The sequence below is a fragment of the Manis javanica genome, chromosome 8, assembly GCF_040802235.1.
Source record: "Manis javanica isolate MJ-LG chromosome 8, MJ_LKY, whole genome shotgun sequence".
Lineage (NCBI taxonomy): Eukaryota > Metazoa > Chordata > Mammalia > Pholidota > Manidae > Manis > Manis javanica.
The window spans coordinates 103,800,784-103,818,138 of NC_133163.1; the positions used below are offsets into that span (position 1 = coordinate 103,800,784).

Consider the following 17,355-nt stretch of genomic DNA (forward strand, 5'->3'; position numbering starts at 1 on the left):
TGCCAGGTGGAGGTGGAAGTCCAGGTTCTCTACACAGTTTTCATAGATACTTAGGGGGAGGGACTTCTTGTTGCTGTGGGTATGACTGGAGTTGAGGCTTCCCACTAGGTCTCTGCTTATACCACCCTAACTTAGAGGGGACTGGGTGCCTAATTGCTGCTTCCTATATGGCCACCACTGACATTGTGGAGGTGACCTTGTCACTGTTGGGCAGTGGTGAAAGTCCTGACTCTCCAGTAGGCTTCCTTTAACACCACTCCAGTGAGGAGGGGAAGGGTGCCTCATTGCCACTTATTTTGGGGAGAAGTTAGGCTTCCTGTGTAGTTTCCAGCTCCTCACTTGGCATTCTCTGACAGCACCCAGCCAATGTGGGGATTTTGGAGCAGCTTGTTACAGCCTGGTAAAAGTAGAAGTCTGGGCACTACGAGGAGTCTAGATCTTTGCTGATAGGAGTGGGAATGGGGGGCACAGGTTTTTCTGTAATGTTTGGCTAGAGCAAGTTGATTATTGTCTAAAGGTTTTCAGTCTTGCTAGCCTATTTCTTGTTCCTTCTGCTAGAGAGAGAGAGTAGACTGCCTTTGGGGTTTTTTTCTTGTCTTTACCATTGACATTTCTGGGTTGCTACCTTCTCCAATAATCAGTTTGGGGTTTTGAGGGAAATGGAAAACCTAGGGAACTCACCACCATTTTGTGCTTTTAGTCCAAAGTATGTTTTATATATAATGCCCAGAGTTTTAAATTGTATTTAATGAAAGTTATAGGGTAAGTAAGTCTATGCATTTTTCTGAGAAGTAGAAGTCCAACTGATCTTTATATTGTTAAAGCACTATTTTATTTCAGGGGTAAACCCAACTTGAATAAATGCATACATTCATGCACACTGTTGGGTCGAGTTCAAAATATTTTATTTAGGATTTTGCTTTTGAGTTCATTTATGACACTGGCATGTAATCTCATTATGTACTATCATTTTATGATTTCAAAGCAAGCTTGTACTATTCTTAGAAAGTTAGCTGGGTATATTTCCTTCTGTTTCCATTCATGTCTATCTTTTTTAGTCAAGATTGGTATTGATTTCATATAAACTTGATAAAACCTAACCTTTAAAATAATCTGGTATTCTTTCTTGGGGAGATTTTTGCACTGATTCAAGTTCCTTAGTAGTTGGTTTGTTTAATTTTTAAATTATTTTTGCATCAACCTTGGTAACTTTTATCTTTTAGAAAATGTGCACTTTGGTAGTTAATGTTTTTAGAAAATTACCCATTTAGGTTTTAGCATTAATTCACATAAGTATATTTGTAGCATATTCTTGAACTTTTTCAAAATCTCCACTGCATCTTCAGCTATATCCCTTGTACATAATAATATCATAAGTATATTCTCTCTTCTTAATCAGTCTTGCTAAACATTTATGCTTTTATTAAAGTTTTTAATAATCAATACTTCTTCATACCAATTTTTCACAAAATAATTTCACATCATTTTTCCCTTTTTTTTCTTTACCATCCTGATTTTTTACTTTCTTTGAGCTTATGATTCTTGTTTTTAGCTTCTTGAGTGGCATTTTTACTTTGTTTAGTTTTTGAATATACTTAGTATGCTTTTAAGTGTGTAACCCTCCTTCAGATTTACATCAGATTTATCCCACAAGTATATGTGTGCATGTGTGTATCTTTGTGTATATTTAATCTTAGTTTAGTTCTAAATATTTCAAAATTTCCACTGTTTTTTTCCTCTGTAAATCATTTTAGGGAATGTTTATAAGATTTCAAACATAGGTTTTTTAAATTTATTGTTAAGGTTCCAACCCATTACTTCATATTTAATTGGTCTTCATGATATGACTTTAATGAAATATGTTGAGGTTTCTTTTGTGTCCAAATGAATCATAAATCTTAATAGTATTTTATATGAAAAGAATAAATATATGTCAGTTTGTGAAATCTGTACTCATACTTGGTACAGGCCTGAGATTCCATTTTTCTTGGGTAATTTTTTCCATTCTATGTGCCTAGGTGGATAGCAAACTTCCTTGTTTTTTCTCCATTCTCATAGGTAATTTTTATCTAATGCATTTGTATTGTATGAGTGTATTACATCATATTGATTGCAGTGATATTTATCTTTATTATCAAGTGTTATATCCCTGCTACAATACCAAGCACTTCAGGGGGCACTTGACCAATGTTTACTGAATGAATTGTTACAAAACCCTTGTGAGCAGATTTGGCTCTTACTTTATTCACTATTAGTTTTGAGTTGCTACTTTATTTGTAGTGATTGGAGAAATACTTTTTGGGTTTTTTTTTTTTTTGAGCTTAGACATGTTCTTTAAAGTTTTATATTGTTACCTAGCCTTTGTGCATATGTATGGAATTGTGGTATAGTTGGGCCAGAGAGCAGTACCCTTTCATTTCATCTTGTTCTGTCCTATAGTCCAGAGGACTGGCCTGGACTTTTAAAAACAAATTTAAAAATTCTGATCATGTTACATGTTACTGTCTTGCTTGAAAATAATCTACATTGTAATTAAGGTATAAATTCTTTAGTAGGATGTATAAAGACTGTCATGCCATGAACCCTGTTCAGCCCCTTTTTATTTCTTAAAGTTCTTTAGCATCACACTCCTGTGTTTCAGTTCCTAATACTCTACGCTCTTTCTAATTTCAATGACTTTGCAAATTCTTTTCCATCTGCCGAGAATGCCTTCACTCATCTGTTGACGACCCAGTCATATAAATCATCTCTCCCATGAATTCTTCTCAAACCCAGTGTTCTCTCTGGTTGCAGAATTTGGAGATCTTTTCTCTGTGTTTCTATAACAATTTGTTCATATCTTATATTGTATTGTCACTGTGCTTCAATTTTTCAGGTTTCCTTCCCAGCGCATAAGTGAACAACAGAAAAAATGTGACATATTAGCATTAATGTCTCATTCAGTTCCCACGCTGTTGCATCCAGAATTACAAGTGAAATGTGCACCACCCCAAAGTGCTTTCTCAGCCCTGGCAGCATCTTATAAATATTGATACCTTATAAAACAGTTGAGAGGATTCAGTAAAAAAGCAGATAAAGTGCTTTGAAGAATATCTGACACATAGTAGGTGCTCTGTGAAGGTTAATGGCAACTCAGTCAATCCTCTAATGACGGCATAGCTTTTTTCTCCATTTTCAGCTCCTATCTCATGACTTTCAGGCATATTTTACATGTTTTTAAAGTCATAGGTATTTTGATATGGTGATAGAGCAAAGCTACTTCTGAAGCAGATAGTGAACAGTATTGCCATCAGTGGGAGATTTATATTAGCATTAAAGGACTTTAGGGCAAAGAAGATTATGTCAATTCCTAAAATAGGTAAGACTGTAGAACTGTAATTCTTTACAAACTTGGATCTCTTCCATACAAACTGCCTTGAAAAAGTGTGTTATAATAAGGGTAAAATATCAAGAGAGGAAAACAGAACAGATTTTTAAATCTTTATTATGAAAATAATGTTTCACAATTTTCTATCTCAAATTGAGGCACTAGCTGCCTCAGTATTTAACTCACAATATTTATTTTTTGGTAACTTGTGAGTTAAATATTCCTTGTCATACTGAAAATTCATTACACATACAAAAACAACTGTAGAATTTGGAGCTAGAAATTTTAGATATATCTTGGTCAAACCTTTCACTTACATGTGAAGAGAAATGGAGGGCTAAGGAGGATACATGTTGCTGTAGATCACCATCAAATTTCCTTCTTGGGGATCCTCACACAAGAACCTCTGTGTTCACTATTTAGGAGACATACATATTATGTGCATTCCTATAAGCTTAGGGATTTTAGTTTGTTAGCTTCCCAGATGGTATGGTTGGATAGAATAGTGATGTTTACCTAGTGAATATTTTATAAGTCTTAAAACAATTTTAAATAGTTTATGGGATTTTGAGACTAAAATATTTAGTCATTGGAACTTCACTTTAATCCCATTTATAGAGGAGTTTTCACTATGAAGTAGATGGATCCATCATGGTCCTATATTAATGACATTTAGTCACCAAAGTGCAAAATGACCTTTTTGTGAAATGACATGATTTCTAAAGCAAGGAGCATTGGGAGCAGCATTACAGGCAATACCCAGCATGTAATTAGAGGTTTAATCAGAATTTGGCTAAGCAAAATAACTGTACATAGAATAAAAGGCAATTCCTCAGGAAATGAAGCCATCATGAGTGAGCATGTATAGTTATTACATATATATGTAATATATATAATATATGTATATATAACATCTATAATATACATATGTCTGTATATTGTATATAATACTTCCTACATTTTTACAGTCTTTAAAATTCATTTATTGTAGTGGTCACAAATTATTTTATCAAGGTCATAGAACATTAATTTTCAACCTATCCATACTTCTATACTTGATCAATTATATTTTCTAATTTTTTATGTAAATATAAAACAATGCAGATCTTTACACATGGATTTTTTACTGACATGTTGATATACAATATTACATTGGTTTTAAGTATACAACAGTGACTAGGCAATTATATACATTACTAAGTGCTCAGAGTGTTCAGTGTGGTACGTGTGGTCACCATCTGTCAACACACAAAGATATTAGAATATTATCGATTATATTCCCTATGCTGTACTTCCGTCCCCGTGACTAATTTATTTTATAATTGGAAGTTTGTACCTCTTTAGTCCCTTCACATATTCATACCCCCAAGCCCTCTCCCCTATGGACACACCAGTCTGGTTCTCTGGATTTTTCTCAATATTTAAAATTATACCAGTTTTCTAGGGCTGGTGTAGCGAAGTACCACAAACTGAATGACTATGAACAATAGAGATTTATTGTCTCACATTTCTGGAAGCTGAAAGTTTGAGATCAGGGTATCTCTGTATGGCAATGCTCCCTCTGAAAATGTCAGGGAAGGTTCCATCCAGGCCCCTGTCCTAGCTTCTGGCAGGCAGTTCTACAGCTTGTGCAGCGTAACTCCAACCTTTAAATGATGTATTCTTTGTGTGTGTCTGTCTCCAGATCCTCCTTTTCATAAGGATACCAGTCATATTGGATTGGGGACCATCTTACTCCCGTAGGTTATGTAGGGTTAGGACCTCAACATATGAATTTGGAGGGAAACAATTCAAAACAAAATAAAAATAATTCCTTGAGTTCAAAAAAGGAATTTCTTCACCAAAACAAAGTCCAGTGTTAGATATCACTAAAAGTTTTTTAAAAGTTTTAATTGAAGTTTTCAAAATTACTAACCTTATATCAGAGTATCTGATTCATGACACCCTCAAAAGCCTTGGGTATTTTAAAAATATAATTAAAATATCATTACCTTAGTCTTTTGTAATCATGATTAGGCATAGTTTTAACCAATCATTTTTCATGCTTATTTACCACTGTTGCATTCTAATTTGTGAATTATCTGGTCACATTCTCAACCATTTATTTATTGGGATTAGGATAATTTCTTACAGACATGTAAAAGTTCTTTTTATACTGAGCATATTCATTTACATGTTTTTATTATGTAAATTTTATTTTTCTTTTTAATTGTTTTTATATACAAAAGTACGAAATGGACATAACAACTTTATCAAAACTTGTGGTACTTCTAAATTTAATGTATTTTCTCATTCCATTAGGTTAATAAATATTCCTTTTTTTTAACATTTATTTTATATGTAATTATTTAATATATGTATAACTTCATGGAATATATGTGAGATAAGGATACAAATTAATATTACAATACTTAATTTATGTTCTAAGTATCATTTATTAGTACTTCTCTTTGTCTTTGATAACAGTATGCCTTTCTTTTTCATTGGATTCTTCAGTATAAGGATTACTTAGCTATATTCTGTTTTACTAATCTTTTAATAAGTTATTTTTCTGGCATCATAATGTTTTAGCTATTATAGATTTTTAATATTTGTATAAACTCTCCTTATAATTCTCCTTTTAAAAAACTTAGATGCCTTCACTTATTAATCCAATTATGTTTGAAATTAGGATACTTTCAAGGTACAATTTACCATTAGGATTTTAACTGTTTAATCTATAGATCTATTAGAAAGTAATTCATGATGTATGAATGAAATATTAAATGAATCAGATGAAAAAGTTGAAGTATATTATCATATATCACAGCTGAAAAATAATTGACTTTTTTAGGATTTCCTTTATTCAGTGGACAGTTAATATGGAAGCCAGTTACCAGTGAGAGACAATGTCAGTATTGGATATTTAAAATCAGATCTCATGTCGTTGTTTTTCCAGCTAGTTATTGTTAGTATGCAGGAGATAACTTTTTATTGTTACTATTTGGTTTGTGTGTTGATTATATGTATTCTCTTTGCTACCTATTTTATTAACCCAAATAGGCTTCTCGGTGATTTTGTTTGTTTTTTTCTGAGTTTAAAATTATAATTCTTGAAAAACAACCTTTGTATTTTGCCTTCTAACATTTTTTTTTCTATTACATGTTTTAATATATTGTCAGAATTTCCAGAAATAAGTTAAAATGAAGGTGGTGGACAATTGTGTTTTGCTTTTAATGACAATGGGATGCCCTAATATTTCACACTAAAGTTGTTAACTCTGAAAGTAAGATGTATTTTAACACATTCAATATAAAGAAGATGCATTGCAATAGTATTTTAAGTACATATAGTAGTTATTTAGAAGCTTTTGAAGTTTTATCAAATGACTTTTTGGTATCTATTGAAATGCAGGTACATATTTCTGACCAATTAATATTCATATCAAATTATATTATGCTTTTAAGTTACAGTTGTGAAAAAATCTTCATGGATATATTATTCAAATATAATGATGAATTTTCTATATTTTAAAATATGTATTTTAAAATATTTATGGCCATAAATAAGATTGGCCTTTTATTGCTTTGTTTTCCTTTACCCTTTTTATATTCAAAAGTATAACTTTGAGATATTATAAAATCTCTAAAATATTGCACAAAAGTATTTAATTAATCAACCATACTTAGAGTCAAGAAAACAAATTCATTTCAGATTCTCATCAGTAAAGATCATAACTGAACTCCATGACCTTGGACAAATCTTTATCTCTCTGGGACTCATCTATAAAAATGAGGGGTTTGGACCACATGAATCCCAAGGTTACTCTAGCTTTAGCTTTCCTGGTAACTTTTATTCTTAGAGAAGTCCCTCCAGCTTTATACTAATAAAAAATGCTGAATTAATAAGCTAAGGATCAGTAGTACTAAGATAGGAATGGACCGTGCCATCATGACCCTGGAAGATTTAGATTTGAGTTTTAAAAAAAAATCATTTGTTCATTATTCATCTACATGTTCCCAGGAGCAGTGGAAACAGAAATGGTGACCCTGTGTTTTTTCTTAAATTGCACTGGAGAGCTGGGTGCCAGTCACCTCTCTGTTTCATTCAATTCATTTGAAACATTGGATCTAAAGAGCAGCATATGAAGGCTCAGGATCCCCAATCTGTGTCCTGCTTCTGCTATTTACTGGCATTATGATCATAAGTCATTTAACCCCTTCAGGCATCATTTTTCTCATTTGCAAGGTGGAGTATATTTAATCTTCTAGCTCTCAAGTTCTATGATATGAGAAGCCATAAATAAATAATCCCTTAATAAAACATCTTTAATGTAGTCATCTGAGGTTTGCTTTCACATGGATTGATCTCAAGGGATCCTCTCAACTTTGGAGGCAAATAGGCAACGTTTTAGTGACCTTATTGCAGTTGGGTCTAGACTCTAGACTGCAGAGGACTTGGTAGTTTGCCCAGTGTGCTTGTAAGTGGCAGGGCCCCAGGTGACACCTAGGGCTTCTGATTCTTCAACTGTGTTCTCTTCCGTACATGACACTTTGTCTTTCATTAAACCCCGTAATCACCCTTTGATACTTTTCAAGCATTCTGGCACATTTTCTGGCATATTTTTAAAATTGTGAGGACCAACTCTTCTCCCTTGGGGTTCAGCATTGAAATTCTGTTCATTTTTTAAAATAATTTTAAACAATGCAACATAGTAACACTTTGATCATGTATAAGTTTAAATGATTTCTTGAAAAGTACTCCATCTAACATTTATCCCTTCTTTTCCTGATTCTCTTTCAGATAGCAGTTCTGTGGATGAAAAGGTTTTAAATCATACTTTTTCTTCCCTTCCGAGGGATTTTGTCTTTCGTACATGTTTGTTTGTGATATATTAGACCTGTTTTGGTTCCTATGTTTTAGTTGTGAAATGTGCATGTTATCCCAGCTTTCCATTCTTTGGTTGTCCTTTAAGTGTGCCCCCGATATGTTGCATTTCTGAAGAGGTTACACCTTGCCAGCTGCGCTTACTTTAGCTTAACACGTGCCAACCTAGGGGTCTGCTACGGTCAAACTCAGCATCTGTTATTAAGTCCGGCTGATCACGATCTCCCTGACTGATTTAATATCTCTAGCATCCATACCAAGTTTTAAGGGCAAATAGTATATGGAATATATTTTCCTGGACTCTGCCAGTGCTTTTGTTAAAATGCTGACAGCTGATTTCAAAACTTCCACTCACAAAAACACAGTCGCTTTGACTTGGAGCTGACCCTGCTTAGCATCTGTCATAGTAGGTGTTACGTGTCTAGTGCAGTTGACCCTTGTCCCAAACTCACATATATGGAGTTATTGTATGCTAAAAGCCTGTTTGTTTTGTTTTGTTTTGTTTTCATTTTTCATTTAAGGCTCGAATAGTGAGTGGCAATGATTTGGATGCTTCCAAATTCTCTGCACTCCAGGCGTTTGGTGGGTAAGTACATTCATAGCCTTTCTAATTCAATCTTTTCATCAGTGGTACTTGGCTGTGCTTTTGACATGCATTTTGAATGTAGGGTGTTACATGATGTTGCTTTCTTCCCCCCACAATAAAGTAGCTTTTATGATGTTTTTAAAAAATATATAGATGTATGTCTGTGTAATTATGTATACATGTACATGTATATAAAGAAGAAAGTTCAAGTCACCTAACCAGAGAAACCATTAATATTATCATTCCAAATACATATAATTTTCCATAAATGAATTCATATAAATACAATTAATGCTATCTTTAATATGCTTGTTTGCACTTTATGATGTGTGCATGAATGTCTATGTCAGTAAGTCAGTGAAGGTAATCATTATTTTTTGTAGTTGCTTTTACTGAGTGGATAAAAGTATTTAAATTTAATCACAAAAATAATGTATGAATTGTATTCTCCATGTAAAATACTCAAATGTAAAGCAAAGGATCTCCTTTAATGCCCATAGCTACACTTTGATAATTAGTTTAGCATGTATATTCACAGGTCTTTTTTTGTTTGCTTGCACACACCCCTGTGCTCATATAAAACAAGTAGTTTTGTGTTATGTATCTGTGTGTATTTAGTACAAATTAGGGCATTCTATATGTAAATAAATATGAACTTGGCACTGACTTTGTAGCAAGTACTGTTAAAATCTTTCATATGTAATGACTCATTTGATCCTTACAGTGGCCCTATGAGGTAGGTACTGTTTTATCTCCATTTTGCAAATGAGAGAACCAATGTAGGAAACAGCTTAAAAAAAAACCCTTCCTCTTCCTACAACTAGTGAAGTGGTAAAGTCAGTATTCAAAAAGTCTAGTTCCTGTTCATGATTTCATCACTAGTTCTCGGGCATCTGCAACTTTCCTTTTCCTTTCCTTTCCTTTTTTCCATTGAACAACGTGCCTTGAAAAACCTTCCACTGCATTGTCTATAAGTGATGCAAATATTTCAGAACAGTCATGTAATATTTACTTGTTCATTCTGCTATTAACGGATTTTCAAGAATGTCTTTAAAAAGATCACTGTGGATTATCCATAGAAAATTGAGGTAATAAATAGGGTACTCTCTCTTCCCTACCCCACACCTACAGTCTCTTTCAGTTTATTAAAAAATGGTAAGTTTTCTTTCATTTTTTCAAGGTATCATAAATTAGAATTTAACTTCATTATTTCCTAATTGTGAAAAAGGTGCATGTCATGATTTTGGAGGCTTCTCTGAGTTTTTGATCTTACAGCTCCTGCCGCTCCCCCGCTGCCCACAGCATCTATGACTTCATAACAACTTGACTTCCTAACTCACCTCTGAATGTGGACTTTTATCATTGTCAAAACAACAGGGTTAATCCACATCCCAGTTTTTGTTAAGTGCAAGCTGTGCAAAGTTTAGCTAAAATAGGTCATCTTTGCATTTGAATAGATCCTTCCACTTCATTTTACAGAAACTGCCTATTTTAAGGACTTTCCAAGGGATTTGGGGATTATGATAGTATGGGAAAGGGGTGATCATTTTCGGTCATCAAGAGTTGCCATTATTTCCTCTTGAAGAACCTGAAGCATACAGTTAAATATAAGCCTTTAATCACAAACTCTTTCAGAAAGATTTTACTTTACTTCTCCTATAAGTTTTTAAAAATATTTTTTCAATAAAATGAAATATTACTGTAACTTAATATTAAACTTTCCATTGTCCTGGGAAACTGAGACCGGAGCAGACTTTCAAAACAGGGAGACATTACTTCTTCATGACAAGCTGCTGATCCCTCGCTCCACCCTCAGCATCCCTAATCAGGTCAGAGTCAAGCACGTTCATCCTTCCTTCACCTTTCTCATGCATCAGTGAAAGAACAATCCGTACACACTGAAACCAGGTAACAGAGTTAACAGTGCTTCTCTCTGATTTCTGCTCATCTCCGTATCTGTCTTGTGTGACCGGAAAAGACATGCCAAACGTCATGCTATTTTTTCCCATTTATCACAATAAAAAAGTTCAGTTTCAAGAAAAGGAATTGAGAGAGGAGAGAAAAAAGGTGAACAGAAAAAGGGAAGAGAAAGAAGGCTAAAAGGATGCATGTTTCAGTGAAATCATTATATTTAACATTTTATATCTCCTAGTGGTTTATAAGAGTTTGGTCACTTGCCGTATAGGTAAGCTAAGTCCCACTAGAAGCACACATTAAGATGGTATTAGAAGTACAAGAGCTTTGGTGTTGGGTCACAGGGACACATCTCAGAGATAAAGTGGGGACACTTTATTGCAGGAGTATGCAAGGTGAGCATTTGGACGATGATATGGATCTAACATCTGTGACAGAGAGGAAAAGAAAGCAGGCCTGGGTATAAAAAGCATTAAACTGACTATACTAGGCTACAAGGAAGTGCTAGTCAGACCATAGGGAGTCCCAGAGAAAAGGTTGCCTGTTAGAGGACTCCCCCATAGGGCATGAGTGGCCAGATCTATTACCTCCACCACATTCAGTCATTCTTCCAGAGTAGCTCGGAAGAGTGTTTTTTTGGGGTGCATCCTGGTGGTTCTGGAAATGTGGTAGCTGTATGCTATCATCCAGGTCCAAGAGTCTCTCTGCTGGGAATCTGAGTAATACATGTCCACGGCTACCCTGCACCTGGTAAGTCAGTATGACAAAACTACTTTTATAAATGATAGTGAATGAAGTCACACAAGTACCTTCTCCAAATATGAATCACCTTTTAAATTAGAATGACACTCCTTGTTGCTTTGATTGCATATGAGTTAGGTTCACCCTTTCCCGGACATCTGTAGTCAGAGTTCCATTGGTTGCATGATAAGAAGCAGTCAACCGAGAAACATTTCTTTTTTCTTTCTACACAAGGAATCAGACTTGTCTGCATCAGAATTCAGGAAAGTCTACAAAACAGTGGTAAGGAGAAGGAGAAAAGCAGATAGTTTGGTAAAAGAGAGATTCATTTCTTCCTTCCCTTTGTTCTCTAGCAATCTAAGTTATCTGTAGGATAGTTATGGAACTAAGATCCTTGAGCCTCTGTGACGGAAGGTTTATCCCCAGTCAAGGTTCTGAACTAGGCTATGGCTGTCTTTCTTAACTCCAGAATCTGCTGATGGCTTTCCAATCACTACCAGAATTATTGAACCATATCAGGAAAGAGCTGATCTTGAGAGAGAGGTGAGAAAAATGGAGAGAGATGTTGAAGGGCAAGACACTAAAGATTATCAAGTAGAAAAAGAGAAGTTTGCCTTTTAACTTATTTTCAAATAGATACAATCGTAAATACACAAATGAAATTTTTGCCCAGATTTGAAAGGTTGCTCAATTATTGCCATTAACAAATAACTGGATGAATGTGAAGAAGCCAATTATCAGCCAAAGTTCTGAACAATTCCTTTGTTCTTAAATTTAACTTGATTAAATAGTGATTATTGTAAAACCTTACATGAGCTAGGTTGTACAATATATGGATATAGCTTTTTAATATACTCTTGACATTTTTGTCACAGTTCTGATATTGCTTTTTTTCTAATAGAAAAATTTTGGAAGTTACATACTGTCTTCATGCCCTATTACCCACTCCTGGTCTTGAACTTTGTGTTTAATCAGGGCCTAAAATCAGCCATTTAACATAGAAAATAAGGTCATTTTTACTCTTCAAGGGCTCTTAGCCCATTTCTTCTCATAGCAGCAGTCTTTTTCTCTGGTAACAGAACTTTGTTTCATTTTCTTCCCCATCCAGACCATTGGTAAGATTCTTTCCTATCCCCTCAAGTAACTTTCCCACTTCTCAAGGAAATGGCCAGAAATTCTCCTAAACCTGGGCAATGACTGTCCCCACTGCTACGATGTCTTCCCTAGGGAAGTGGTTTATCCTGCACAAACAGCCTGGTATGCTTTGAACCACGTGTGCTGAGTATTAAGAAAATGACAGCCCCTGTATAACAGTCACTGTTATACAATTTGTTCATTGCAATAATTGAGCACACTTTCAAATCCGGGCAAAAATTTCATTTATGTATTTATAATTGTGTCTATTTGAAAATAAGTTAAAAGACAAGCTTCTTTTTTTCTACTTGACAATCTTTAGTGTCATGCCCTTCAACATCTCTCTCCATTTTTTGCACCTCTCTCTCAAGATCACCTCTTTCCTGATAAGGTTAAATAATTCTGGTAGTGGTTGGAAAGTCATCAGTAGATTCTGGAGTTAAGAAAAACAGCCATAGCCTAGTTCAGTTCTAGCAGGTTGCCCTCTGGAGAAAATTGTCTTAGTTTTTCCTTGACTTTTCAGTTGTTTTTATAAAAGGGTTCCTTTCCTGTCTTGCCAATCCATTTCAGCCCTGGGCAAGTTCACTGGATTCAGTGAGACCAAAGAAATGACAGGAGAACATTCTTGGGGTGAAAGGGTTGTACCCAACTTTATTCCCACGGTGGCAGGTCAATCACTGGAATCCTGTCCACTCAGAGCGAGTCTGCATGCAGCAAGCCTGTCTCTGCCTCTGGGCCTCTCTGCCCACCCAGCCGTCTCAGTCTCTGTCCTCGGTGCTGCCACTCCAGCCTCTGCTGTGCTTTCCTGCAGCTACCGTTTCACGCAAAACACTGGCTGGAGCTCTTTATATAGAGTCAGTAACAACATATGCCCACATGTGTGTAGTGAGAGAGCCAACCAGGGCCAGGTGAGAATCCTGGCCACAGGAACCTTCACTTTATCCACATTTCCCTCTAGGGCATTTGGTACAGCATTCACTATTATCTCCCTTTTCTATGTTCGTACTTGTGTCATTTCTATGATACTGAAGAGTTTAAGTTGCTTAATCTAACAAGATTGATATCCTCCAACTTGATTTAAATGCTTTAAAGTCACAGAATGTGTATTTTCCACTTATTTTTCTTTCCATAAGGTTGTGATAGTGCCTTGCCCATATGAGAACCTCATTCATGAATTGATACGGTTCTACGATGGTAGTTTCTTAGATCAACTGGTTTGAATTACTTCTTAGGAGACTCAGATCTAACTGCAATTTATGGAAAAAAAAATTCCTAAAACAATTAATGTATTCAGGATGAGAGACACATGAGAAGTACTGTGAGTTTTAAAAGCAGCTGAATCTACTCCTCAAACTCAGTATTACTAAGCCCTTAGAGAAAAAAAAAATCAAGGGAATTTTTCACATCAAACATAATCACAGCTGATCAAGAGGCCACTTTGCTTTTGATTGTGACTCCCTTTTCTCTACTTTAGAGAAACTTTTGAAGGTTCTGTTGAACATATCTATAAAAAGATTACTCTAATTATCTGAAAATATAAATTTTATCCTTTCATTCTCCTACCTGAGAACCTTAACACTTTAAAACACCTTAGATATAAATTCATAATGCATTAAAAATTTCTTATCAGCTCCAATATTACTTCTTTAAGAAGGAGACCTTTTGCAATTAATAATTGAATGACCTTTTTTTACCTTGCTTTTTCTAAAAGTAATAGAGAGAGTGTCTTCCTTAATCCATTACAGGATGAATAAAACCTGGTATATCTAAGGAAACGTCAGACACAGTCAGAATGGGTAGTTACGTCGGCTAGGAAGGCATCGCATGTGAAGGTAGTGCAGGTCCCAACCCTACCACACTCTCGATTGTACCAGGCTAGCTCACTCTCATTCTCAGCGCTCTGCCTGCAGTCTCCCCACTTCCCAGTAGAGCAGACATATTATATTCTATATGCCAAGGTTTGGTCCAGACAGAAAGCCTCTTAGTTAGGAAAACAGACCAATAAGGCCATCAACTTTCTCAAACCCATGCATCAAGAACTGTTTGCTAAGCCTGTGGCCAGAAAAAAAAACCTCCCTATCTAATTTTGGCCAATAACAGCAGTTCTAGTTCAGAGTTAGCTGAATGTTTTACTAGACCCTCTTGGAAATTACTCAGGAAACATTTGATATCTTTACTTACAAAGTCCTGGGCTAATTAGAGTGCATACTGATATTAGCCACAGAAACCAGCCACAAGGCTGACCCCCATGTGTGGACCTACAAGACATCAAGACCACATATGGACCCTTAGGGAACTGTGGGAAATACACTTTGGCACACTATGTAGTAAGATCAAAGTTACTAACTGCAATCTAAAGTAGCCTTATAAATATCATAGTTTTCATGGAGTGGGTTATAAATAATTTCTTTTAGGCATATTTATTTCCTACAGAGATAGAGGCAAAGAATTTATAGTATTTACTTGAAGGATTAATGGGGCTGTTACTTACCTCAAGCTAACATTAGCTTATAGTTCACAAAGTTAGAGATTGACACCTTTTTAATCCCACATTCTGACATGAGTTTATAGCTTAACATTCTCCCTTGCTTAGTAATGGTCTATAAACACAGAAAGGATGTTTGAGTATTACCCACAGTCAATCCAGGGATACTGTGTAAGACTTCCCTCTAGCAATGATATTATTGAACAGATTACTCTATCCTCAACTCCGCAGGAAACCTGATATCCGATAAAGGTCATTTCCTGTGCTAAGAAGGCTGTCATAGGTAATTCTCCCAAATCCCATTTTTACTTCTGTTATGTAGTAGTACTTCAGAATATGGAACCTCAGGATCATCCTGGGTTGCAGGAAAAGGGAACCCTAGATATTATCTTTTTCATAAAGCCACTATTTTCTTCTTAAGGAAGATAGGTTTCCATTTTAGATCCAGAGAATGTGTATGGTCCTTGTCCATATCAACCTCGGATGTAAATAATGTCTTCATTTCAGGGAAGGAAAACACAACCACTGTCAACTCTGACAATTATCCTTTAGCCAGTTTTTGGCACTACTGCCTCCGTAATTGTTGCTCACAGCATTGCATAGCTCCTCAGAAAGGCCTAGGTTTCCTTTTTTCTTGAGGTGACTGTCCAACAAGAAGCCTGCATTTCTCTAGTTTCTGAGGGCACTAATTCCACCTCTTACTATGTGAGACAAATGAATCACAAGTCATACACTTTCCAGAGACTAGTATTTGGTAAGGACACCTCAATTTAGCAATAGAAGTTGAATCATACACCTGACCCTTGAGGCTAAATTCTTTCTCTATCAGAAAAATAAGGCCACCGACATATGTCTAAACATGGTGCTGCTTCTACCTCCTCACCTCCGTGACGCCCATCCAAGATTTCTCTCCCCACTGAGGCACCACCTCAGAAAACCAAAACACATCTCCAGCCAGGGTTTGTCATACTTTCTCCTGACTCTGAGCCTCACAGCAGGACCCATATAGTTAATGTAGCATCTGTGAGGGACAATTCAACTCAGAAAATCAAATTCCTAGTTAAGAACATGAGGAGAGCATATTTGTTGGAGAAAAAATAATGCTATATAAAATCACATTTTTCTAAAGACCTTTCTATATTCAATTTGCTTATTGAACATTTATATATAACTATACATTTTCAGTTCTTTACAACAGATCTTTAATCATGACCTCTAAGTCTCTGGCTTGACTTAAATTCATAAGAAAATCAATTAATCTTCAGGGATACACCACACAGAATCAGGTTTCATCTAATGCTTTCCAGATATTCTATGTGTTTGAGAAGTTCCAAACTAAAATCACTGATACATCCTTAATGAAGACAATATTCAACCAGTCAGCCTCAAAACAATGCCTTTCCAGTAACTGTGGAAAATATCATCTGTTCCATTGAGAAAAATAATCTCTTATATTAGAAAATCACCAGCTATTAGTCAAAAACATTGAAAATAATCCTACTAGATGGGATGACAATTATAATGAATAACATTGTTCCTAAACCCACTGATTCTTTCCAAAATGTAATTGATATGGCTATTGAGTATATCCAACATATATAAAACATTTTGTAGAAAAGAGGGGTACTGAACTTGATCATTATTTCCCAATGATGTAAATATCAAATGTGTTTTTAGGTATCTTAATAGATAAATACCATAGTCCATGAAAGTAGATAATTTAGGTTTTTCTCTTATATGCAGATTATATTGCAAACAATAAAAATAATCACTTCTACAAAATAGTATGCTTCTGTGACCTATCATTAGTTACACCTTACTCATTTAAAGTAACATCTTTTGCTTAATCCACAATACTCTCTTTAAGTGTTAAAAAACTTACTGTCAGAGTTATAATGATTCTCAGATATGTGCATTTATAAACTGAAGACTAGCAGATTAATATTGCTTTTGGATTTTAGTCTTCTTTATCATGTAGAAATAGTATATAATAGACTGATATAAAGAAATATTTCAGATGTCATTTTTTAAATGGAAGTAATGTCTCAAATTCATAATTATTACAATAACTAATACTTCTTGAAATGCTACAGTATAGCAGACTCATATCTAACCATTATTTATGTATTATCTCCTTTAATCCTCACCACAACTTTCTGAGGCAGATGTTTTAATTCCACTTATCAAATGAGGTAACTGAGGCTTAGAGACATAAAGCATGGTCAAGGTCAAACAGTGCCTAAGTATTAGGGCTGACATGTG

General features: G+C 35.1%; 1 protein-coding gene across 1 annotated transcript in view; it reads left to right on the plus strand.

Annotated features, from left to right (window-relative positions):
* UNC13C (unc-13 homolog C) overlaps positions 1 to 17,355 on the plus strand; it is a 539,874-nt gene that overhangs the window by 140,993 nt on the left and 381,526 nt on the right. The window contains exons 3-4 of the mRNA XM_073211882.1: positions 8,150 to 8,172; positions 8,755 to 8,819. Coding sequence (XP_073067983.1) covers positions 8,150 to 8,172; positions 8,755 to 8,819 — 88 coding nt within the window. The remainder of the gene's footprint in view (positions 1 to 8,149; positions 8,173 to 8,754; positions 8,820 to 17,355) is intronic.